At 45.8% G+C, this 25253-nt stretch overlaps 2 protein-coding genes across 3 annotated transcripts; one reads left to right on the top strand and one right to left on the bottom strand.

The window, feature by feature from the left end:
• Positions 1 to 203: 203 nt before the first annotated feature.
• Positions 204 to 22473, top strand: trim54 (tripartite motif containing 54). 2 transcript variants are annotated; one of them, XM_062551017.1, is made up of 9 exons: positions 204 to 470; positions 2722 to 2894; positions 6985 to 7171; positions 9515 to 9610; positions 10344 to 10577; positions 13139 to 13161; positions 14182 to 14306; positions 14738 to 14842; positions 21901 to 22473. In XM_062551017.1, exons 1-8 carry the CDS (start codon positions 300 to 302, stop codon positions 14821 to 14823), a joined length of 1095 nt encoding a protein of 364 aa, XP_062407001.1. In that variant the 5' UTR covers positions 204 to 299; the 3' UTR covers positions 14824 to 14842; positions 21901 to 22473. The 2 variants fall into 2 exon arrangements, 1 of the variants encoding a protein (XP_062407001.1); XR_009941001.1 differs by lacking the exons at positions 13139 to 13161; positions 21901 to 22473.
• A 369-nt stretch (positions 22474 to 22842) lies between these two features.
• uts1 (urotensin 1) lies at positions 22843 to 25172 on the bottom strand. Its single transcript, XM_062551018.1, has 2 exons — positions 24937 to 25172; positions 22843 to 24593 (listed from the first exon to the last, which is right to left on the bottom strand). Exons 1-2 carry the CDS (start codon positions 25032 to 25034, stop codon positions 24074 to 24076), a joined length of 618 nt encoding a protein of 205 aa, XP_062407002.1. The 5' UTR covers positions 25035 to 25172; the 3' UTR covers positions 22843 to 24073.
• Between the last annotated feature and the right edge of the window lie 81 nt (positions 25173 to 25253).

Raw genomic sequence — 25253 nt, 5'->3', positions numbered from 1 at the left:
CAACACAAGCGAGAGGCTGAATTGTGGAATCTCATTTATGCGTGTGTGTATGCTTGGTAAAGGGAAGGGAGGGGAGGGGTTGCAGTTTTGACAGTAACTTAACCTAGAGCAAACAGCAAACTAAAATTATCCCATCAGGGAGGGGTCTGGTAACTCTGGGTTATCAGCGAGCAGCAGAGTCTGAGCAGTGCTGCTGCGATACAGAGACGGGCACAGACACTCAGAGGAGTCCTCTTGAGCTGCTGCCGTTTTCTCTTCTTGTTGTTGTTGTTGTTGTTCAAGAGGTCACTCAGGGGGCAATGAATTTTGGCCTGGGCTTCAAGCCGCCCGTGGGGGAGTCGATGGGCACCATGGACAACCTGGAGAAGCAGCTCATATGCCCCATCTGTCTGGAGATGTTCACCAAACCCGTGGTCATCCTGCCCTGCCAGCACAACCTGTGCAGGAAGTGTGCCAGCGACGTCTTCCAGGTACAGTGGGTGGTGTGGCGGGCAGCGGCGGATCCTCGTGGGGGTGAGATGCCCATCGCGTGGCACAAACATGGTGATGGCTAAAGGGGGAAAAACATGTGTGTGATTTGTGATGCTAAAACAAAGGGGAACACAGGTCAGGGTGAAATCAGGGAAGTGATGGTTTTTAGGACCTCCACTCCTCCAAAGGAGAGATGCTAGGTGGAGGAGGAGTATGGAAGCCTGCAAGGTTCAAGGTCAAGGATGAGATGACCGCAACTATTTTTCAGAATGTGTTTTGGTATTGATGAAAAGGAGGATATGTGCTCTAACCTTAAAATGCTCCTCAGCAGGCATTTTAACCATAATACAATTGACTGGCTACATGGTGGCATGTCAAGAAGTTTCTGTATGTATCAGCTGATGATGTTAACAAATGGTTAAGTGGAACCTCATTGGCTGAAAGCAAGGTAAGCAGGCGGAGGGGCCATGGAAAGAGGGTCACCCCGGGTCAGCCCTGCCCAGCACCTGCTGCATCCGGTGGGAGGAAGCGGGGCCTCGCGGGGCCCTCAGAACCAAGACAAATCACCCCGTTAGCCTTATGAGGCACGGTACTTCTGCTATTCAGCACTGCTGAGGAAACTCTCAGGGCATCCCACATAGCAACAGACTAAGCCAGTGAGGCCACCGCCGGGTCAGATCTACTCAAGAAAGGTTAGCTGTTGTTGGGTTGCAGACTTTCATCTGCTGTCTGCCAGAGTGTCTTGAATTGTTTTCATAAAGTCACTTCGACTCCAATACAGTGCCCTCAATAATTATTGCCACCCTTGCTAAAGGTGACTGAAAAGGCTTATAACATTTCGACTATCAGTTGTTAATCTTATTTATCTATTATATTGAAAAACAATCTTTATTTGAGGTAAGTTTAGTGTGAGAATAAAGCAACCATTAGTGAAAAATCATTTCTAAAAACAAAATCACATACTAGTATATGTCAATTATTGGCACCCCAATACATTTGAAATATAAATTAAATATGATCCATGAGCCATATTTAATTCATTTTAATTCAGCAAAGTGTTTAGGAACTTTTCAGTCATCAATGATATCCTGTTTCACTGGGGTATAACAATGAGGTGACACAGGGTCCAAAACCCTTAAGGGGCCTCTCATTCAGCGTTTATACGTCCTCCCTCGCCCCTCGGGCCTCGATCCTCACTGATCTACAGAACAATTGTGTGTTCGAATCTTATAAGATTTGTGTTTACAATCGGAGGGCAACAAATCGGTTAAGATTCTCTTCATGTGTTAGGTGTGCACCGACTTTAAAGATCGTATACGTTTGGTATTAAATTGAATAAATTATGGAACTGACATTTAGCCTATACAGTAATTCTTAACCACAGGGCCGCAGCCCAGACTTGATAGTGATTCTTAAGGGCCAGGCACGAATCATCATATAGGCTAGATCAGAGCCATAGACACAGCACATAAAGGCATATTTTCACAATGTGCTTTGCAGTTTGAAATGTCTGTTTTCTGACTGAAGATTTGAGGTACTCATTCAGTGGAACTCTGTCCAGTGGGAAAGCACCTAGCGTTTTGGTGTGTGTGTGTGTGTGTGTGTGTGTGTGTGTGTGTGTGTGTGTGTGTGTGTGTGTGTGTGTGTGTGTGTGTGTGTGTGTGTGTGTGTGTGTGTGTGTGTGTGTGTGTGTGTGTGTGTGTGTTGGGGGCCCCACAATAACTGTATAGCCTAGGGGCCCCTGGCCACATTAATCTGTCAGAGGGCCGCAAAAAAAATTCAGTGTTGTACCTGTGGGCCGCAAAGGCCGCGGGACTGGGTAGAAATGAAGACACCAGAGATATGTAATGCATGAGACACTCAGTCATAATGCAGCTAACTCTTTTGGAACTTCATTCCATTCACCAGAGGTGGAAACGTCCAGCTTCAGAAAGTAAAAGTGCTACCACATATGCCAACCACTCACTTAAACCAGCTGATTCTAATTAGCACAACTCTTCAGCCGGGTAGAGCAGATACACTCTAAAAAATGCTGGGTTATATTCTCTACCCAACTGCTGCAGGCTGCTGGGTCATTTTGTGGAGTTGTTTTTACTCATGTTGGGTTATTTTCGGTAACCCAGCTTTCTGGGTTTTAGTTTAGAACAGTGCCCCTCCTCTCCCCCACTACACTACCCAGCATAGGGTTGCTTTTACTCAGCCATTGAGCCTTCTCTATCGGTCACCCACCCTCTGCCCCCCCCCCCCCAGGCGTCCAGCCCGATGTGGCAGAGCCGCGGCCCCACAGCCGTGACCACCGGGGGGCGCTTCCGCTGCCCATCCTGCCGGCACGAGGTGATCCTGGACCGCCACGGCGTCTACGGCCTGCAGCGCAACTTGCTGGTGGAGAACATCATCGACATCTACAAGCAGGAGTCCAGCAGGTCAGAGCAGATTCTTTTTAAGGAATTTCAACAGCACACCAGGAGTTATATACCTTATATACACCCTGTCAAGAAACAAGAGCCTTCACGGCCCTAAAACATGCTGGGTATTAGGCCCTATTGGTCTACTACATTCTAAATTCCCTGAAAGGTTTTACATTTCGTGGTAAATAGTAAAAAACATGGCCTATGTGTAATAATGACTTAAAATGCAATCCTTTATTTATCAGTGTAACTGTATTCTGAAGAGAACCCATTTAAGTTGTAACGATATTTGAATTGAAGTAATTGTATTTAAATTTTGTATTTTAAATACGTAATCCAGAATATTCAGTTACTTCCCAACACTGCTATTTTCCTGTCCATTTTCACTTCACTTACTAAAGAGAAAGTGCCAGCCTGTGGTCATATTCTAATCTGACCAGGCTCCAGCCTCCTAAATGTCACCATGAGCAGACAGTAGTCTACACCAAGTTTTCCAGTTTCAGGTCATGGTTTCTGTGGCTTCTCAATGCTATCCCGTTCACTGCATTACAGTACGATTTAGGCCTATCATCTGCCATATCAGTCATGGCAATGTTTTAAGATGACGTTCTCTTAGGACCAACAGACTGTGGAGTGAAGCAGACACTGCCATTGAGTTTAAAACCACAGCTATTCACTTTATAACACTTAGGCAAACACTAATTGTGCACATTCCTGTCATTTATGAGGCTGTATTAGTTTTATGGTAATATTTTTGTTAGATCCTGAAGTTCTATTTGTCATGACCTGGCTCTAATGCCATGACAAAAATAGAAGGACGCAGTTTTAAACCATAACAAGGAAATACTAACAGAAACCACAATACAACAAACTAACGCCACATATAATACAACCATGAAGTATGGAAATCAGTAAGGTCAGTAGGGGTGATGTACGTGTCTGGATGAATGGAATGTATGCTCTTGCACGTTGCATGACCAAACAAACAGAGGGAACGGGAACTTTTATAAAGACGTGGACTGGGCCCAGGTGCCCCCAATCTCACTGACAAGCTGTAGCCACGCCCACTGCAACAACACAGAACAGACAAGACACAACAAGGGGCCTCTCTCAACATCCCTCCTCGATCCTCGATGCTCGGTCCTCTAGGCTCCTTCCCACTGATCTATAAGTAGCACTGGAAAGATATCCCATTGTTGCCGCCCCATCCTTCTTTATCTAGATCAGTGAGGACGAGGGCCGAGGAAGGAATGAGAAGCACCCAAGGAAGCAGCGCAGGACAACAGGCCGTCACATATTTCAGATATGCAATGGCAATTCAGACTGTGTTCTGAGTGATGTATTATACTATAGGCAACTAACAAGTCATTTCCAGAATGGTCTTCTTGAAGAGCAGTAGGGGCACAGACAAAGCCACTGGTGTCATAACATACTGTACACCCATACACACCTAAACGTTTAGGACACACTGGTTTAGTAGGACAACAGCCTTTCGTAAACACTGGTAATGACACTTTGCATCCCCTATGATACAACTAGACCAACGCACTAAATATAACCAGAGCGTTTTATCCTGGTGGTAGTGAAGCAAAGCTGCCGTCACAGGTTCTCCAAGGCCACTGACGCCTGACTCGCTGAGGGACTGGTGTGTATAAGGTCTTTTTTTTACTGTCTGTGTCCACTTTTGTCTCTGGAGCATGCGTCATCTGAATGTGGAGGAGTGTGTGTGTGTCCGATGGTTTACATAGATGTTATTGTTTGTGAGCCCTGATTGTAAACCCAGAGAGAGAGAGTGTGAGAGAGAGAGAGAGATAAAGAGATGACAGAGGAGATGTGTGACGCAGGGTATCGAGATCAGACAGGACATAGGTGCAGTTCACACAGTTTGAAGGCTGAAGAATTCATTTATTATTACTGTGCTGCTTTGTTTTACAAAACAACTTTATCTTCACCACATCGACGTGTCTCATTATTCACACTTTCATCTATTGAGATGCTTTTGGTGTTTTGTTGGGGTTTTTGTGTGAGGGGATGGGTTTCATTTGTAGGCAGACGCTGGAGGAGTCCGGCAGCATGGCAACAGATAGTGTTGACTATGGGCTGTTTGGTTCCACTGTGATACTGATGCTGACAGATAACATGTTGGACAGGAAGCTGCTGTTAGATCTTTAGCGCTCTCTGTCAGCATTAATCACCTCATGTCACATGCATAAAGATGACATGAAACCAGCGTTGACCACTATTCCTGCCTCTCAGGTTTGTTGTGATGAATATGTAAGGTGAGTGAGTGTGTAGTCACTCAGTTACACCCTGGACCCTCTGAGCCATACCTCGTACCACAGTAGCGTACCCCTCTGTAATAGCATACTGTAGGCTAAATGTGGCTACTTCACAATGTACTTATGAGATTTAAATTCATGAAATTATATAGGGCCTTTAACATCAGTATATGCTATTACAGTACATACCAAAAAAGGCAGTAGATTGCATATTCACTCTCTTAAGTGGCTGTGATGCCAAAATAGTTGCAATACCAAATAGTCAGTTTGCATTTACAAACACAAACACTGTATAGTCCTTGTGTAAGTCAAACCACCGTCATTGATATTATTCCTGTGCATTTATTCAGGTATAAAGGGACCATTAACAACAACTAGAACGTATAATAATGATTAGCAGTGAAGGTTGTGTCACTAGTCCTGCCATCCACCAGATGGCGCACTTTCCTAAGCTGTGGCCCAGTCACCTAAGGGCACTCCTCCTGACACAGCGCACACATCATGCTGACACGGACCTCACATTTCAGCGCCGATCGCTTGACAGGGCCAAAGATTAAAAAGCCTGGTGATAAATTGAAAAGGTGCTCCGTTTTGAGCAGGTCCTCTTTCATGCATGAGGAGGGAGTTGACAGTCGGTCCGCCCCTGTTCGCCGACAGATCGCGATCACATCACTCACTGCGTCTATCCGGAAAAAGGTGTTCGCAGATGTTGGATGTTGGTGCTTTATATAGACGGCATCGGGAAGTAGGCCGAGTCCGAGTTATATCTTAATTCTCTCGGCTGGAGGAAGGCCAAGTTGATCATTAAAAGCCAGACAAAAAAGAACACCTCTTTAAATATTTACACCAGGCCTACCATGGACCAGCACAACAAACTTTCTCAACAAGGTCATTATCACAATTCTGGCACTTGTTTTTTTATCCTTATCTTCTTGAGTGACGGATTTCACTCATACAAATTCTATAGATGAGTGGAATTTCAATGTGAGCGAAGCACAGCCATAATGAGCTCTGTTTCCTTAATGCCAATGGGCCGGCTCAGGCTGCTGACAGATAACATGTTGGACAGGAAGCTGCTGTTAGATCTTTAGCGCTCTCTGTCAGCATTAATCACCTCATGTCACATGCATAAAGATGACATGAAACCAGCGTTGACCACGATTCCTGCCTCTCAGGTTTGTTGTGATGAATATGTAAGGTGAGTGAGTGTGTAGTCACTCGAGTGCATACTGTGAACTGTTTATTCATCTTCCATTGCTGGAGCAAGGCTAAGAAGTGTTAGTCCCCTGGATAAAACCTCAACCTCTGCATTCTCTTGAACATTGTCTGCCATATATCAGGGCCTCCTGTTAAGCACTGTGCACTTTGAGTCTATTTCCCTTTTCAGTTACATCCATACCTGCTGCGCTGTTGGCTGTCAGGGATGGGTGGGATGGTCCGTGACCTCAGACTGACCTTGACCCCCCCACTGACATTGACCTCACCGCTGACGGGGCAGCCGTGGCCTACTGGTTAGGGCTTCGGGCTTGTAACCTGAGGGTTGCCGGTTCGATCCCCGACCAGTCCACGGCTGAAGTGCCCTTGAGCAAGGCACCTAACCCCTCACTGCTCCCCGAGCGCCGCTGGTTGGGCAGGCAGCTCACTGCTCTGGGTTGTGTGATTCACCTCACTGTGTGTTCACTGTGTGCTGTGTGTTCACTAATTTGGTTAAATCGGGTTAAATGCAGAGAACTGAATTTCCCTCACGGGATCAAAAAAGTATATATTCTATTCTATTCTATTCTGACCTTGACCCCCCCCCCCCACTGACCTTGACCTCTCCGCAGGCCCCTGCACCCTCCACAGGAGCAGCAGCAGCAGCAGCAGCAGCTGATGTGCGAGGAGCACGAGGACGAGCGCATCAACATCTACTGCCTGAGCTGCGAGAGGCCCACCTGCTCCATGTGCAAGGTGTTCGGCCAGCACAAGGACTGCGAGGTGGCGCCGCTGCAAAACGTCTACAAGCGCCAGAAGGTTAAAAAAAAACCACACACACAAAATGGTTCGTGCATGCAATGAATTTATCTCAAAAAAGAGAGAGAGGGTTGGTTGTCACCAGGGAGGATGGTGACTGTGGAGAGTTGGCATCGTGCCATCTTAGAGAGAGCCACAGGCGGGGGTGGGGAGGTCAGGGGTTGGGGATGTGGGTATCAGAGGACAATCGTTTGAGGGCGCAATCATATCAAAGGCTGTGGCAGACTGGCTAAATTGTGAATAAATTCATTGCATTTTGTGTGTGTGTGTGTGTGTGTGTGTGTGTGTGTTTTCCTTTGTTGTGTCAGATTGTCTTTGTGAATAGAGTATGTCCCAGCGTGCGCTCCCTGTAGTTAGACCAAATGCACATGGCTGCGGCTATTGAGCAGCTGGTTGCACCGTGCTGCTGTGAGATCAGAGAGGGGAGTGCTAGACGCCGATGACACTTTCTCATTCATGGCACACAGATGTGCCGAGCGCGACCAGCAGGGGGCCTCGCCTGGCGCCCGCGGGGGTCTGCATCACACCCTGGATGCGTCACACAGATGGACACGCCACAGTCGCTCGTCCCGAACCCCGTGGCTGAACGCCACTCCTTTTTCCCTTTTTAATCGCACCTGTCAGATTTGGACACGGCCAAGGTGTTTTTTTGCGCACAGACGCTTCACATCACATCTGGATTCGCACCTGCCAGAATCCGACCCATCACTGCGCTCCCCTCCTCGCGCAAGGTGATGACCGAACTGTTGGGCAGCCGCAAGTCGTCTCAGGGGAGGACATGGGAATGCCACTAATGAGTGACACCACGGGCTCATTTTGGCCTTGTTGGGCCATTAGGCTCCCTTTGGGTCCTGACACAAGGCTCTCCTAAGCCCCTTTCCCACATGACTTCTTGAAGTCACCCGGACATACTTACCCGGGTAGAGGCACGCCACGGACTGTTCCCACATGAGCCTTATGTCCGAGTGAGATACGGGCAATTGTTGTTCACACTCTACCCGAGTAAGACCTAGACACCAGACACCGGTGAGTGTGTCCTGCCAGAAGTCTCTCCGGTTGACCTAGACACTAGACACTGGTGAGTGTGTCCTGACAGAAGTCTCTCCAGGTGACCTAGACACTAGACACTAGACACTAGTGTCCTGGTTGGCCTTGAGGCCTGTTAGTTTCCCTGGCAGAATGACTCGTAGGCCTCTGGTGTGTTTTCCTGGGAAATCGGGCAGAGGGGGTTGATCGAGGTGAGAAGTGGTGTGGCTAACCTTACAAAAATGAAATGTTTGTGGCAGATTTGCAGATTTTTGGGTTAGATACAAATTAGATCACTAGAAAATATTGCCAGAAGTTTGCCAATGTCTGCTCTTAGAGGCAAAGTTCCAGCAAAGTTATGGCAACATCGAGAAGTTTGCCACTGGTATGTTCGCCAGTGATTTGCCACCCCACTTGGCCAATAAGGGCAAGCTTCTATTGAATTTCTGGTGGCAAACCCAATTTGCATATGACATTGCTGCAAATATCCTGCAACATTGGCAAAAGGTAACCACAACTGTTTGCCAGACCTAACCTGATTTGCATGTGAAGACATGACCTTGCTGCAAATTAGCAACCGTTCGCCAGAAACCTGAGATTTCCGTAAGGGTACACCCAGGTGAATAATGACTCAAATCATTGCATTCGCGTCACCATTTATGCATAAACAATCCCCCGGCGGACGCCATATGTTGGCCCGTTCTCCGCTGAGGGTTAGCTGCGTGGGGGAAAGCGGCGGCTGGGAGTTGGTGACGCCACTCGCGTAGCTGAGGGGGCTGTGGGAGAATCCGCCTGAGAAAGAGAGCGAGCAAGCGAGTGAGCGAGCGGCCGAAAATGGCGAGGATGGAGAATGGGTGCGAGTCAGCGCGAGGGAGCTGTGACACCGAGCAGGTGGCTGAGCTGACATTTGCCTGTCCAGGCAGCACCCTTTTTTTTCCCACATTGTTTTTTCCCTTCAGTGCCATGAATCACATCACAATTAGAAATGCAGATGAGCTGTAAAGTTTTGGCGAGTCATCGCAGCGAGAGCGGCCTCTGCCATTCTCCCCGAGTCGCCATAGTTCACAATCTGGCCCTGTGTTTGTGGTCTGACCAGGGCAGCTGGCGGCCATGACACGTTGGGACTGACACTGATTTTGTTTGTATGTTAACACAGTCATATCAATAACGCGACATTTGTTTATCTGTGTAAGGTGAGGCAGTCGTGCAGCAGTTTTGGCCCATGTTGTTTTCTGTGTTTCTTTTCTCCTCATTTCTGATCATGCTTGGTCTCTTACATGTCTTTTTTAATCCTCTTTCTCTTCCGTGTGATCCTAGACAGAGCTTAGTGATGGTATAGCGATCCTGGTGGCAGGAAATGACAGGATGCAGGCCATCATCTCCCAGATGGAGGACATCTGCAGGAACATAGAGGTAAGAGCAGAACCACCACGGTGACAGTAGAACCAATGAGGTGTGAAGCAGAGCTGTCATGCTGACAACAGAACCAGATTAGAACCTATAATGCAGACAGTAGAACCATTAACATGAGAGTAGACACCATTGGCCACCACAGGTCCATTCATCACCTCATCATGGGTTCTATTACCATGACAGTCACAATATATGAGACAACATTGCTTACATAGTATTTAGACATTAAAATGTCCTTAATAAATCTCTCTTCCTTTGAAATTTACATTGAGCACTTCCACTTCTATGTCAAGCTTATATAGGCCTATTGTTGTCAAAGCATTGTTCCACACTGGACAGTGGACACTGGAACGTTATTGCATATTATATGGTCTGTGGCTTTGGGGGCCCGGTCTTAGAGCCATCAGAATCCGAATCAGAACAGAACAGTGTTAGAACAGATGACAGAAGTCTATTGTATATCATACAGATGAGGATTTGATACTAATGATTTGGACCCCTTAGATGCGACGGCTCTGATTACGTGACAATGAGTGAGATGCGGGTTTCCCAGATTCGTTAAGAAGCTCTTACGTGCTAAGAACTTCTTAAGAACGTTCTTAGAACGTTCTTAGAGCGCTCCTAAGAAGTTCTCAGCACTTAAGAGCTTCTTAACGAATCTGGGAAACCCAGCCATTGAAAGCACACACACAGTGACCACGGCTGACCACGTGGAGGTCTGACCTGTCTGCAGGAGAACGGGCGGCGGCAGAAGCAGACGCTGTGCGACCAGTTCGACGGGCTGTACAGCGTCCTGGAGGAGCGCAAGAAGGAGCTGGTGGAGAGCGTGAGCCGCGAGCAGGACCGCAAGCTGCGCCACGCGCGCTCGCTCCTCCGTCGCCACGGCGACCACCTGGAGGCCGCCGTCAAGCTGGTGGAGACGGCCATCCAGTCCATGGAGGAGCCACACATGCCCGTGTTCCTGCAGGTGTGTGTGTGTGTGTGGGGGTGTGTGTGTGTGTCCTTCACAAGCCCAATGCAGTAGTGTCATGTCGGCATGCTTAAAAGTGAATAATATTTTAGTATTCAATTCAATTCAATTCAATTGAAATGTATGGTGGGCAACGGTAGCATGGGCCTGGGTTCAAATCTTGAGTCCATGTCACTGGAGATAAAAGTGCCATCTAAATACACGTCACTTTTACGTGATGTATGCATGAGAGACGTCTACAGAGAAGTGTTTTATTTGACCTCTTGAATTGTATTTTGTTGTGAGTTTCGCTACAGTGCATTTCATGCAGCTACAGTGAAACATATTGATGATCCTCAAGAGCCCACAAACGGCCGCTAGCCTCCCCCAATATTTCCTCGGGTCTGTTCCTCGGAAATTCATTGCAAACTATTGATCAGTAGAGAGTCCAAGGCTGTATGTCACTGTGTGATATCACTGGACAGGACCGAGCAGAGGGGGTGGGTGGGCTCTAGACATCAGAGGCCCAATTGCAGCACGTGCTTCTAGTGATTGACAGCACTTCTGCGTGCCAGTAGATCACGGGCATCTCTTGTTTAGAAGGCCCAAGAAAAAAAAAAAGACATTGATTAAAAGGCCAGCTCCTGTAGCCAAGGCCACCGCCACCGCCAGGGTCCTGGTCTGGTCTCATCCCCTCTGACTGGAATCAGCCCCAAAAATTAGCACCAGCACCATGGATGTTCAGCAGGGGCAATAAAGGAGGCCCTGACAGGGGCGGTTCAGCAGATGTTGGGGGTGTTGGGGGAGAAAGACTGCAGAGGGTAAATGGGGTGCATTTGTCCACTGCATCGTCCCTCTTTTTCCCCAACTAGACTGGTGCAAATTCATCTATATTATGTTATGTATTATTATGTCATGTTGTCTTTGAAGTGTTGCAGAATTATTCTTGAATTTATTTATTAGGAGTTTTTAGTTCTTTTGTAGTACTTTTTGGTCTTCTTTTTGTTTTTCTTTTTAGTTTCATATACTGTACGCCCTCATCAGTGTCAACTCAGTAAAGTTATAATCTCCATTATAGCGGTAGAATTTGGATAAGGTGAAGTTCAGTGATATTTCAACAACGTTTTTGCCATATTGAACTTGAATCTTAACAGATTATGTAAATTTTATGAAACAAATAAAAAAAAATATAGGGAGATGATCATACGTTCCCATCTAGTCCTTACTGGTCCTATGACTGTGCGTTCAGACCAAGAGCGACTTGAGCTTCCAAAATCGCTCTGGACGTCGCGTCAAGGACGTCGTGGGAAGCTTGGATGCTTTGGCCGCTCTGACGTAGTAGCATTCTGTGTTCATTTCTGGTCGTTTGGTCGCTGAACCACGTCATAGCTCATTACCATAAAGTTGAGCCACTTTCAACTTTCTCTAGTCGCTCAAGACGCCCAAAACGTGACGCCGACGGATTGGTCGCTGCTGGCAGCTGAGAGAAGCCGTCTTCCATTGAAAATGAATGACTTCCGGAATCTTTGGAAGCTCAAGTCGCCCGCGGTGTGAACACACAGTGAGTCATTGGGTTTCAGAATTATATTTGAGAAATGAATCAAGGAGAAATAGTGAAGTTCACCAGAAATCTGGCTTCTGGGTTTTATTGATGTTCTGATGGTATTTGTCAGCCATCTGCTGCTCCTGTTTGGCTTTGTGTGGCAGTCATTGGCTGCCACTATCCTGCAATTTCATTCACTAGCAGAATCCTGCAATCTGACTTGGCTATTGGAATATTGCAATAGCTAATAGCCAATCAAATATCAGGATACTACCAGTCAATCAAATTGTGCAAATTCTACAAGACATCAAATTCCAATCAGATTGCATGAATCTGGCACTCGTAAACCAACACCTGGGATGCATTCATTAAAAAAAGGTTGAGAGTCACTGCTCTGGATCGAGGCCAGTCAGTTAGTGCCCTCAAGTAGACATACACCTCCATCCCCTTGTGTTAAAAAATATAAAGTTAAAACTGAAGGCAAACACAGAGGCTGAAGGACATAGTTGTAAATAAGAAGAATGAGTGATGAGAACTTTTGCGTTTTCATGACCAGCTGTAAGGTATCTACTTTTTAAATCCCTGCTCACCTTGCTTTCTAGGAAAAGTGTTTTTTTTCCCCCCACTGCCCTCTTTTATCCTTCATGGTCATTTATGGCCTGGCCTGATGCTCTGGCCGGTGCAGCAGGTGTGCTCTCTCACCTAGACGCTCCCCTCCTTAAAAACTAGAGATTGAAAATGGCGAGGTGTGTAAACTTCAGAGCAGGAGCCGAGATTGTGGCACTTTGTCTTTTTAAAAGGTGACGCGGCCGCAGGCACAACACTTAGTTGTGTGTTTGCTTGAGCCTTTCTCCCCGTTCCTCTTGCTCTTCCTCTTCCTCTACTGTTTCTTCTTCATCTTTGTCTTCTTATTCTTCTTTTGCTCTTTTTCCCTTGTTTTTCCAGGTGGCTTCCTCATGGCTAATTCTTATTGCTTGTTCGTTTCTTTTTTCATCACTTTCATTTCTTTTTCTCTCCTTTTTCTCCCTCTCCCTAGTGTGCCAAGGATGTGTTTAAGAAGTGAGTGCATGAGTGTGTGAGTGTGTGCATGAATGAGTGAGTGAATGAGTGCATGAGTGTGTGCATGAGTGAGTGAGTGAGTGTGTGCACTAGTGACTGAGTGAGTGAGTGAGTGAGGCTGTTCCAATGTTGAGTCTCTTGGTTTGTAGTGCTCTGCTGCTGTGCAGTGCTGCCAAACAGAGGTGTCACTCCTGACTCAGAGGGAGCGAGCGCTAACACCGCTACTGGCGCTAGCTCAGCTGGGATGGCACGGTGTGCTGCTCTAGTGCTGCTGCTGGAGCTAGCGTTGCTAGCGTTGCTAGTGCTGCCTCCTGGCACCCTGCTCGGCTTGTGTGATGAGGTGGCTAATGATTCATGACCAACACTACTTGTTCGTGAGAACAAACTGACCAAAAAGCCGCGTGAAAAAAATATCAGAATGAAATAAATAACACACTTGCATGGAGGACACTGCTTTGCTGTGAGTGTGGTGTGTTTATATGTGTGTGGTGTGTGTGTGCGTGTGTGTGTGTGTGTGTGTGTGTGTGTGTGTGTAAGTGTGTGTGTGTGTGTGTGTGTGCACGTGTGTGTGTGTGTGCGTTTGTGCGTGTGTGTGTGTGTGTGTGCGTGTGTGTGTGTGTGTGTGTGTGTGTGTGTGTGTGCACGTGTGTGCGTGTTTGTGTGTGTGCGTGTGTGTGTGCGTGTGTGTGTGTGTGCACGTGTGTGTGCGTGCGTGTGTGTGTGTGTGAGTGTGTGTGCACGTGTGTGTGCGTGTGTGTGTGTGTGTGAGTGTGTGTGTGTGCATGTGTGTGTCTCTTTGGCCTAACCAGAGCTTCACCTGTAGAGATGCGGGGGCAGCACCTCACCTCGGCCTCACGACTCGCCTTTGAGAGGCAGCGGGGGTGACGGACAGTCCGCTATCCTGTCCACCCCCTCTCCACAGCGGGTGGAGGGGGGCGGACAGGAAGTCCGCGGTTGTCCCCATCACCTCCGATGCCGCGGGGGCGCGACCTTAACGCCGCGTGCCCTTGTCCTTTGCAGGATCACGGCCATGGCGGAGGCTTCCAACCTGGAGCGGCTTGAGGCCGGCTACGAGAGCATGGCCCACTTTGTCGTCGACACGGACGACGCCGCCGATGTGCTCAGGAACATTGACTTCCAGACAGGTACTGCAGGAAGCTGAAGTTACACACAACAACATCTCCACGACGATGTAGAAGGGGTGTCACTTGCGCTCAAGCCTTGTCGGTGCTCACAGTCCTCTGAAGAAGACGCAGTGCGTCGAAACGTCAGTCTTTTGTGCACCACAATAAAAAAGTTATTTAGTAATCTGAGTGCTCCGGTCATCTCTGGGTTAGTCTATTAGAAGTAGCCCAGCCAGCGTTTTTCATCTCCACGACGATGTTCAGTCTGGTGGAGGAAATCATGTGCCGATGCACTTTGAACCTAATGTTTGAGATGTAACATTATGTCTGTCTTTTATTCGTGGTTTCCACGGCATTGATTCTCGGTAATAGTTTGACATGACTTCTTCTCACCTGATTGATACCCTACAGTGCTTTTTAATGCTGTGATTGGTTTTGATTCTGCCGTGTAGGCTCTCAGAATGAGGATGATGATGATCTGGAGGAAGAGGGTGAGGACCTGCCTGGTGGTGTAGATGGAGACCCTGCCCGATATTAAGCCCACTTCACCTGATCAGGTCTGACCTCAACCCAACCCGCACCAAATGGACCCATGCTCATGTTAAGATTGATATCAGGTGGTCTGGTGAAAGACCTGTTGAGCTGACTGAAAATAGACAGGGACATTAGACCGTTGCGGCGGGAAAAGGTCTTTCAGTTCTTTGAAAGATCTAGAAAAAAAAAAAATGGTATTACAAATTGTGATTTACTGAGAAGCACTCTAATGCTTCTATTTTTTTTTTACGGCTCGCTTCATCAGGTTAAAATAATGTTCTTGCGGCAATAAAAGAGGCTGACTGCACTCATGCAGTGCTCCCCTCTCAGTCCTCTCTCATATGACGCACTCCCAAAGCAAACGTGTGGCTGGCTAATGAAAACGCCCATCACGCTAGAATGCTCACTCACACGTGACAAAAAAAAGGGCTCTTATGGGCAAATTGCAGAACCCAAAGCTTTCATCCACTTTCTTGCGTTTAAACCTCGCCACCTGCCACCACTCTTGCTGTACATTTGGTGTGGCCATTCACGCTCCTTAAGTGAGAGGGTGCGGTGCGGTGCGGCTGCTTTGCCTCTGATCCATGGCCAGTGAGCAGGAATGGGCCAGACAGTAATGGGGTGTGGAGGCTGGGAAACACTCACGCCTCCCCTCATCTCTGGATATGGATCAAACGTCTGTGTTTACACCCCCAGCGGACCCATATACAAAAGAGCAGTCGTGACCCCCCCCACACCACCACCAACACCACCCCATCCCAGTAATCAATCCTCTCCCCCCTTGTACACACACTCACACACACACACACACTCACACACACACCTCTAGCAGATGGATCATTTTCATCAAAGGGAGGGAATGTGCGCTGTGAGTCCACTAGCGACTGTATAAATGACACAAGGAGCTGCTTGGTGGGTTGTAGTGACCGTAGAAGCTGTCGCTGTCATGTCTGAATATCTGAATACTGATACTGTTCAGACAGCACGGTGCCATTGCTTTGCAGGTTGCCAAATAACTAGTTTGCCTAGTTAGATGCTTTAAACCCGTCTTAAACCTTAAACACTGGGAGTACTGAGAGATGTTCTTGATTCATTTAGCTGTGGACAGAGGGTGATTCAATTCAAGCTGAGTTTTGTAAAGTGCCTTGACACATTAATTTGTTACAGTACTCTGTAAAATAAATGTAATGAAAAATAAAATGAGAGTTGCCACTTGTTTATGCTTAACATCATAAAGTCCAGGGCTCATATTCAGAAATAACCTTGGGGCTAATAGTAGCTCAACAATAATGGACTTGTCAGCCTTTTATTATTTTAGTGATTTTTAACTAAGATTAATTCACATCATATTTCAGCATTAAAAGTAACACCTAAGTCTGAGAGAGCTTAAAAGTAGTCAAGAGGTACCAAGACTGGTTCTCAAATGCCATCTGTGTCATTCCACATCAAATGTTTCAGAATACACATGCAGAATCACTTTCACAAGATGTCAATCACAAGGGAGTTGTTGTGCAGCTTGTCAGTGATGCAAAACCGTGACCGCCAACAAAACCATTCATTTACAAATGCAAACTAAATGTAAAGTTTTATTGTAAATCTTATTAAATCACCTCCTGTCTATGCAAAAGTGTGATCATAAAATACGTGATCATAAAGATTTGTGAAGTTACTGTCAATCCATGGTGTTTAGTCAATGCATAACATTACTATTTCTTTATGTTCTTATCTATGTCCCGTCCTTTATAGTAGACATGTAGCGTATGCCTACTCGCCAGTACCTGCCAGGCTGCCACTCATCAACCAATCACTGAGGCCACTGCAAGCAAGCTCACGTGACAATTAGCATAGCATTAGAGCCATTCTCTTATCTTTGGAGTTAGCATATTTCCTCAATAAATGTTGGTCTCAGCATCTTAGTGAATAGCTTTTAAGAGATAATTGAGGAGAAAGTAGTCTTATTGGCAAGATCAAATGCTTTATGAATACGGGCCAAGGAGAAGAAGTGCACAGTGCAATATCCCAATTTAAATTCTGCCCATCAGGATGGCTTCGGCTGTGTGTGTGTGGGAGGCCACCAGAGAGAAAAGGGGGGCAGGTGCTTTACAGAGAAAGTGGGGAAGTCCGGCTGTGAGTGTATGTGTGTGTGTGTGTGTGTGTGTGTGTGTGAGAGAGAGAGAGAGAGAGAGAGAGTGTGAGTGAGAGTGTGTGTGGGCGCTCCCTCACGCTTACACCATTTCACCAAAGGTCAGCAACCACTCTGAATCAACAGGGTGATCCTGCTGTGGTTATCCTGGCACTTCACCTCCCAGAACACACGAGCACACATACTCACACACACGCATACACACACACACACACACACACACACACACACACACACACACGCACACACACACAAACGCACACACACACACACACACACACACACACACACACACACACACACACACACACACACACACACACGCACACACACACAAACGCACGCACAAACACACACACACACACACACACACACACACACACACACACACACACACACACACACACACACACACACACACACACACACACACATGCACACACACCCTGCCTGTTCTTGTAATCGGCATTCGGCTCAGTTCCAAGCTGGACAGTCCTGGGGGCGCCAGCTCAGCGGTGGCTAAACTGTGGGTGACCTCCACCCCCCACCGTCCCCCACCGTCCCCAGGAGAGCTGCGTCACCTGCTGCCTACACACCTCCGTCCCAGGACAGAGAAGAAGAGAAAAAAGAAGCGTTCAGCTCCCGCGGAGAATGTGATGAGCTGAGTGAGTCTGCAGTCTCACAGAGAGAGAAACAAAAACAGAAAGAAAAAGAAAACAGAAGAAAACAGAAAACAGCCTCCCCGGGTGTCACAGCAGCGGCCTCGGTCTCACAGGGGTCCACAGACCCATGGTCACGTCTGACCTGTGGTCAGTTCTTGAGGGCACTCTCCATCATCTCTCTCCTCCATTCAACTCCTGTCTAATCTACACTGTCCTATGAATAAGCGAAATAGAATGAAACAAAAGACAAGAGGGGGGGTGCTGTGGCGCAGCAGGCTACAGCGCTCATGCCATATACGGGTCTGGGTGCCCACAGAGACCCAGGTTCGAATCCGCCCTGCGGTCATGTCCCGATACCACCCCATCTCTCTCTCCCACTCTCTGTCCTATAATAATAAAGGCAAAAAGGGCAAAAAATATACTTTAAAACAAAAGACAAAAAAACTGCCAAAAACGCCCAGAGGAGGATGCTGTCTCCGTCCGCCTGGCCACAGTTGGGGGGACACAGTGGAGGACAGGACAGGACAGGAGAGGAGAGGAGAAGGTTGGCTTATTTGATCTATTCCTCAAGTCAAAAGCCCTGCTGTCTCTTCTTCTCTCTCTCCTCTTCTCTCTCTCCACTATCTGTCCATCTATCTGTCTATCTCGGCGGCGATCTCTTTGCTTCCTCCTGGCTCTGGGCTAGTGTTTGAGTGCCGTTTCTGTCACCTTTCATTACTTAATAACCGCTCCAGGCTTTATGGCCGACACAATATATGGCCCTGGGGCTCGGCAGGAGTGTTCACAGGCACCGACCTTGTCAGCATGGCTGTCATCCCCCCCCGACGGCCCCATCCCGCCCCCCACCTGCCCTGGATGAATTGATGGGTGCTGTGCAGACCAGCGGCGCTGACGTACAAAGAGGATTAATCGATGGCCGCCACCAGAGATGGCAAGCGAGTACATGCTCACGTGTCGAAAGAGTGGCTCTATAATGAGAGTTCCTCATTGGTGGGTGTGCGAAGAGGTCAAGCCGTGATTTCTACTCCAGCGCAGGACATCTCCCTTAAGCGCTCAACTCACAGCTATCTAAGATGATGTGTTCATAAGCGCAGAACGTCTCCCTTAAGCGCTCAACTCACAGCTATCTAAGATGATGTGTTCATAAGCGCAGGACATCTTAAGCGCTCAACTCACAGCTATCTAAGATGATGTGTTCATAAGCGCAGGATGTCTCCCTTAAGCGCTCAACTCACAGCTATCTAAGATGATGTGTTCATAAGCGCAGGACATCTTAAGCGCTCAACTCACAGCTATCTAAGATGATGTGTTCATAAGCGCAGGACGTCTCCCTTAAAGGAACACTTCACCGTTTTTTTTCATATTAAACTATGTTATTCCCCTAATTAAGACGAGTTGATACATACCTCTCACGTTTCAATGCCTGCACTCACTGGCTCTGGCGCGCGGCGCGACTTTGATAGCACTTAGCTAGCCCAATGCATTCATTAGGATCCAAACAGAGATGAAGTTAGAAGCGACCAAACACACGAGTAGTCACACGACCAAGTATGGTATAACTATATTGTGTGGCGCAGTGATATCCTCACTCTTGCACTTTCAGTTTCACTTTGGAGTGAGGATATTACTGCGCAGAGTCTAAGTGCTCCCAATATTATCCGCCACACAATAGTTATCCCTTTTACCTGCTTAGAAATGCACCACGTTGTATTTTGTCTCACCATACTTGGTCGTGTGACTACTCGTGTAACTGTATTTTAATAGGGAAAACATGGAGGTGTTTGGTCACTTCTAACTTCATCTCTGTTTGGATCCTATGCACTGGGCTAGCCAAGTGCTATCAAAGTTGCACCGCACGCCAGAGCCAGTGAGTGCACGCATTGAAACGTGAGAGGTATGTATCAACTTGTTTTAATTAAGCGAATAATGTAGTTTAATATGAAAAAACGGTGAAGTGTTCCTTTAACCGCTCAACTCACAGCTATGTAAGATGATGTGTTCATAAGCGCAGGAGTCTTGAAGCAGCAGAACCCCAGTTGAGACTGTATCCCTCTCCTTTTTGTTGCCCCATCCACGCACGTACGCACACACACACACACACACAACACACACACACACACACACACACACACACACACACACACACACACACACACACACACACACACACACACACACACACACACACACACACACATACACACACACACACACACAAACAAACAAACACAAACAAACAGGGTATTCATAAATTCAGTGGAGTGCTGCAACAATTAATCAATTAATTGCTTAGTTGTCAGCCATTAAATTAATCGGCAACTATTTTGGGAATCATTTAACTAAGGAAAATGCTTCAGAATTCACTGATTGTAGCCTCTAATACATTCTACTTTACCAACTCTTAAGTGACAGCAAACTAAATGTTTGGGATGTAGACAAAACAAGGCAATTGAGGACAACACCTTGGGCTTTGGAGAACATTGATTATTGAGTGATCAGGAGCATTTCTGTCATTTCTGACATTTTAATCAATTAAACTATTGATTGATTAATCAAGAAAATAATCAACAGAATAATAATAAGACTATGCCCTAACCCAGTGTTAAGCCAATGTACAGTGTCATGCAGATGGGTGCTACACAATCATTCACCTGCTTATCCAGTGGTTGTATAGTATCCCTGTTCCGCCCGGCAACTGTAAGTGTAAAAAATAACTTATATTTAAGGCCCAGTCTGCCAGCTGATGTATACGCCATCACAGGATAAGTCAGGCAGGGACTGTTTAACTGTATCTGGGGGGCGACAACCATTACATTTGCAGTCACTTGCAGATAATTGGTGTTTTGCCAGGCTTGAACATGTTGTCTAATTACTCATGCAGTCAATAAGCACATGATTGGATTATATATGCTCTGTCTTGGCAAATCTACCTGATTGGTGCCTTGTGGGTCCAGAATGACTCAGCTTCATTGAGACTGACTTGACTATTTGCATATATTCTCCATTAGCGATACAGTTAGCATGGTGCATTACAAATTAAAACAATCCCATGGGTTTTAAGGAGCGGTTTTCCAATGGATAATGTAATTGCTGATGAATAATTATTAGGCTATAAGCAGCGCATATGCCTTTTGGGAATTTTTTGCTTTTAATAACACATTTCATTGACTGGTGGAGCAGTGGAGCAGTGTTAGTTTAACAGGGGTATGTTTTCAAGGGCATTACCATTCATAAAATGTATAGCTTTATAACAAGAGCCAGCATGAATGTGAGTTTTTTTCTAAAATATTCAAGTCACTATAGAAAATGATAAAGTGTGCCAAAGGTAATACGTCTAACATTCATATATAGCAGATAACGGACCATAATGTACTTCATTATACTTCAGACAGTAACTTGAAGGAAAGGAAAAGTAAGCACAAAAGTCATATAAATTGTCTAATAAATAAGAGGACCGCAATCGAGTGCAGTATTACTCTTCAGAACAGGGTATGAATAAAGAGAAAAATAAATGAGCCACTGGATGAATCCGGGATAAAAAAAAAATGAACGCAATTTGGGAGTTACAATGATGGCATCACAGACAGTTGTGAACACTGGCCTCTGTGCTATAGACCTCTCTTATTCTAACCCCAAGTCCACAGCCAAATGAAGCCGTCTCTCTTTCTCTCCTACAAGAAAAGGGACATTGATGGATACAGGCTTGAGGATGAGACCCAGTTACCAGTGCCTCTGGCCATGTGGTGTGTCTCGTGTCATCAGCACCCGACAAGAACACATGAAAAATAACTCTTTTCGTGAAGAACCGTGACATGAAAAATAACTCTTTTCGTGAAGCTCTTATAACGGGGACGTTTTTTGATGTGTCTCTGTGGTTATGTGGAAACTCGTTACGCAGGGGCCATTTGTCTGTGTGGCTAGAGTGAGTGTGCTGTTGATGGTGAGAGGGGCCTTTGAGGAAGTGAAATGACTGAGATGGGGCTCTAGGACTTTTATGTAATAATCTCCCAATCTATTCCTCCCCTTAGTGAAGCAGCCCATGGTAGATTTGAGGCGAGATGCTGCATGGGATACACACACACACACACACACACACAAACTGTCTCACTGTGTGAGATGCTGCATGGGATATTCATGCGGCGCCCTCTCCCCACCGCCCACCGCCCTCTCCCCTGTTTCCTCAACACAAAAACCCAGACGTAAAAATAGCTCATGTCAAACACAGAGGACAATACTGCCCATTTTCCTCCTCATTTCCTCTCGTTCACCCTCTTAGGGCATCCTCTGTAAGGATGACAAGGCGCTACGAGGGAGGGAGGCTTTCCTTAATCCCGTCGGCGAACAAACGGGAGCCTTCCTTTGCTGTTTGGAGGAGCGCTAAAGACGAGCTTAAGCCCCAAGCCATGCATGATTCAAGTGATGTTTGGGACATGATGATACTGCGCTATTTCCCCCTGTTGCATTCTCCTGAGTTTGAGGTCAGGAGTTGCTTAACAGTGTTGTGCACTGCCTGTGGTAGTTACTGAGTTCCCATGTCTTCACCTGACAACAATAACATGTGCATTTATGTCATAGCTTACATGATAGATACTTGATGATAGTACATGATAGATACTTTGTAATGTCATGGTGTATCTGACAGAACAAGAGGATTTGTTGGATTGCTCATCTGAATGTGATAGAAATGTTGCAGGTTAAGGTTCTTGTAGTGACTTCATTTAAACACAAGTTTATTGTGACAAAAACTTGGAGTAAACACTATAGTCTCACCTGATGTGATTGTTTATGTGGTTTAATCCTTTTTAAGCTTGTACTTTTTTATCAGAAGAATAAACATTCATTTCACAGCACTGAAAATGTTTTTCATTCAGGTATAGACAAAGATGTGGCTAGCCAATTGGTTTTGCCGTTCGTAAGGATAGCTAGTGAGATTATTTTTTTTTTTCTTTTACTTCAAAATTCAAAACTGAACAGTGCCATGAGAGATAAATGCAACTGTCCTGATGGACATGTTGAGGGAACTCACAGTCTTGGTGTATCTGTCCACCTGATGACTATAATTACTGATGTGAGAACACCAGTGACAAACATATTAGATGTAGGGGATGAAGTTCAGAATATCATCATTTCTCAGACAGGGAAAGCAATTGCATATTATGTAGACTAAAGCATGACGTCTGCAAATATCTTGATCAAGGCCCAAATGATTAAACAGCATAGCATATTCTTGACAGTTCACTATCAGACGGATCACTTGTGCATCTAGTAATAAATAGTCTTATTTATTTTTATAACATTTTCATAATAAAATTACAAAGTCATATTCAGCATTTTTTTTTCAGACATGGTTGTTTACAGCATAATCAGCAATATACACTATATACGTTTGTACAGCAATCCTGGGCGATTTACCTTGGTTCCTAAAAGCAGTATTCCAAGGAATGTTGACACATTTTGGTCACAGCTTCTGGTTTTAATAGCTATTTGTGTATTCCAGGTACGTTTATACTGAGGGTAAAGACATTGCAATGATTCGGATAGATAAAAAAAAAAAGGCTTTAAGTGCAGATGGGGTTGTGGAATGACAATGACTATAAGATCAGAATGAGTGACCCCCTCCCAAAAACAAACAGTAGGCTAAGCGCTTGTGCTCCGAATGTGATATGCCCTCCAGAAATCAGATGCGCCGCACGAGGGATTAGGTCTGACCATAAATCCGCATCCCTCTTACAACTGAGCAGATGTAATCAGTTTATTGAATTATTTTATTGGGATGATTATCTTTTAACTACAATTCGTCACAAAAGTTATTAATGACTGTTGCTGGTGACTGGAATGGTTCCTTCCCGGAGTCAGTGACTAACTGGGTTGGATATGGCCACCTGTTGAACTTCAATTCACTGCACTATACAAATCCCTATTCTCACAAAATCACAAATCTGTTTGGGGCACATTTTTGCACAAATTTGAAGATCATATCAGTCTAGGAGGGTAAATGCAGCACGAAATGACAGTAACAAATTTGGACGAAACTTAAATTTTGACGCGCACAGGCACACAAGTTAATGAGATTTACCACATTACATTGATGACTTGGTGCATTTCTCATCAATATTCAAACACGCTAATATCGTCAATATATAGGCTACATCACAAGCAAGGTGAGCTTAAGATAAGGGCCATAATTTCGATAACCTATACGTTATTGTTCTGAGTTCTTTCAGTACTTTGTTAAGTATAGTCCAGTCCGTGTGGTCGTCTTGGATGGAATGCGTTTTGATCCAGCGCCGGTGCGTCAGAGGGTGGGTGATGTTTCTTCTCATGTTGGAAAAAAAAATAATTTTGACAAGATAGCAAAAATAAGGTAAAATGCTGATATAACGTGGTTTCTATACTGCATTTATTGGGAAAATCTCATCTTCATCACGGTGTCAGTTCATCTGGTGTCATCACTTCCCAACTTCATCTAGATACTTGCGATTTAGCTCCGCTTGTTCCCTTTGGTTCTCGATCCGTGCCATTTCAATCATATTTCTCAGCAAGTGGAAAGTGAGATCAATTGAGATTGGAGGATCGTCGTTTCTCTTGGACAACTCCACGAGATCCTCCAGACTGTTTCCCTCCTCCGACGAACGGACTTCTACCCTCGGCGTCAAACTGCGCGTCAAGTGAGCAAGTCCATCCGCGGAGAGAGGAGTCGCGAAGCTGTCAACGTGAACACGCGAAAGACCTCTTTGAAGACCGGGGTTTTTCTGCAAGTACTGCAAAATCTTCTCTCCGATTAGATACGACACAGCAGAGTCACCTGCTTTTAGCAACACCTCGTCCAGTTGACTCTTGTACCCATGGCCATCAAAAGCGCTCAGGGGTCGACATACATTAGGGTGAATGTGGCTGGACAACAGAATCGTGGCTATTAACAGGACCAAAGGAGTTGGCTTCATAATGAACGCGCTGGGTGAGGGCAGCCTGCAAAAGAAAGATACAAAACTATTAGAATTAGCCTATGAGACAGTGCATGGAGACATTCCTAGTCACTGTTCACAAGAGTGGGACTCTTGCGTTGGGACATAGCCTAGGCTATTTTCACGACTCGGGATGGGCATGCGACAAAACAACATTCTTTTAAAAAATAAAGATATTGATTGAGATTAGTCCTATATCAAACACAAGAAATATGGAGAGACGGTCACTTTACATTTAATTATCACAAATTGAAGAATTATAAGCTTTTGGATGAATCTGAAAGCCAGAAAATATAAAACTATCAAATAAAAGTAGAAACCCATAATCCAATAAATAGCGTACGTACCGACTCGTCTCCTGTATCTCAAAGTTTCCTTTTCGCTGGTTAAGAAGTGTTTCGTCCGACAACCGAATTGGAAAGTCCGGCCAAAGAGACTGGACCATCAAGCATCATGCTGAATGGTTATATACATCCAAGATACCACCATTGACGTCAGTCCAAGTGCATAAACTGCTTGTAAATTAGGAGACTGAGACAGGGAAGTGTTTCAGAGACAACTGACGGTGAGCATGAAGCAGACTGTTTTCATGGCAAAGACCTGTAGGCAGGTTTCTTTTCTTTTCTTTTTTTTGTTTTAAAGGATCTTAAATTCAGCTTTTATT

This window comes from Sardina pilchardus, chromosome 12 (assembly GCF_963854185.1).
Source record: "Sardina pilchardus chromosome 12, fSarPil1.1, whole genome shotgun sequence".
Taxonomy (NCBI): domain Eukaryota; kingdom Metazoa; phylum Chordata; class Actinopteri; order Clupeiformes; family Clupeidae; genus Sardina; species Sardina pilchardus.
This window is presented reverse-complemented; position numbering and strand designations above follow the sequence as displayed.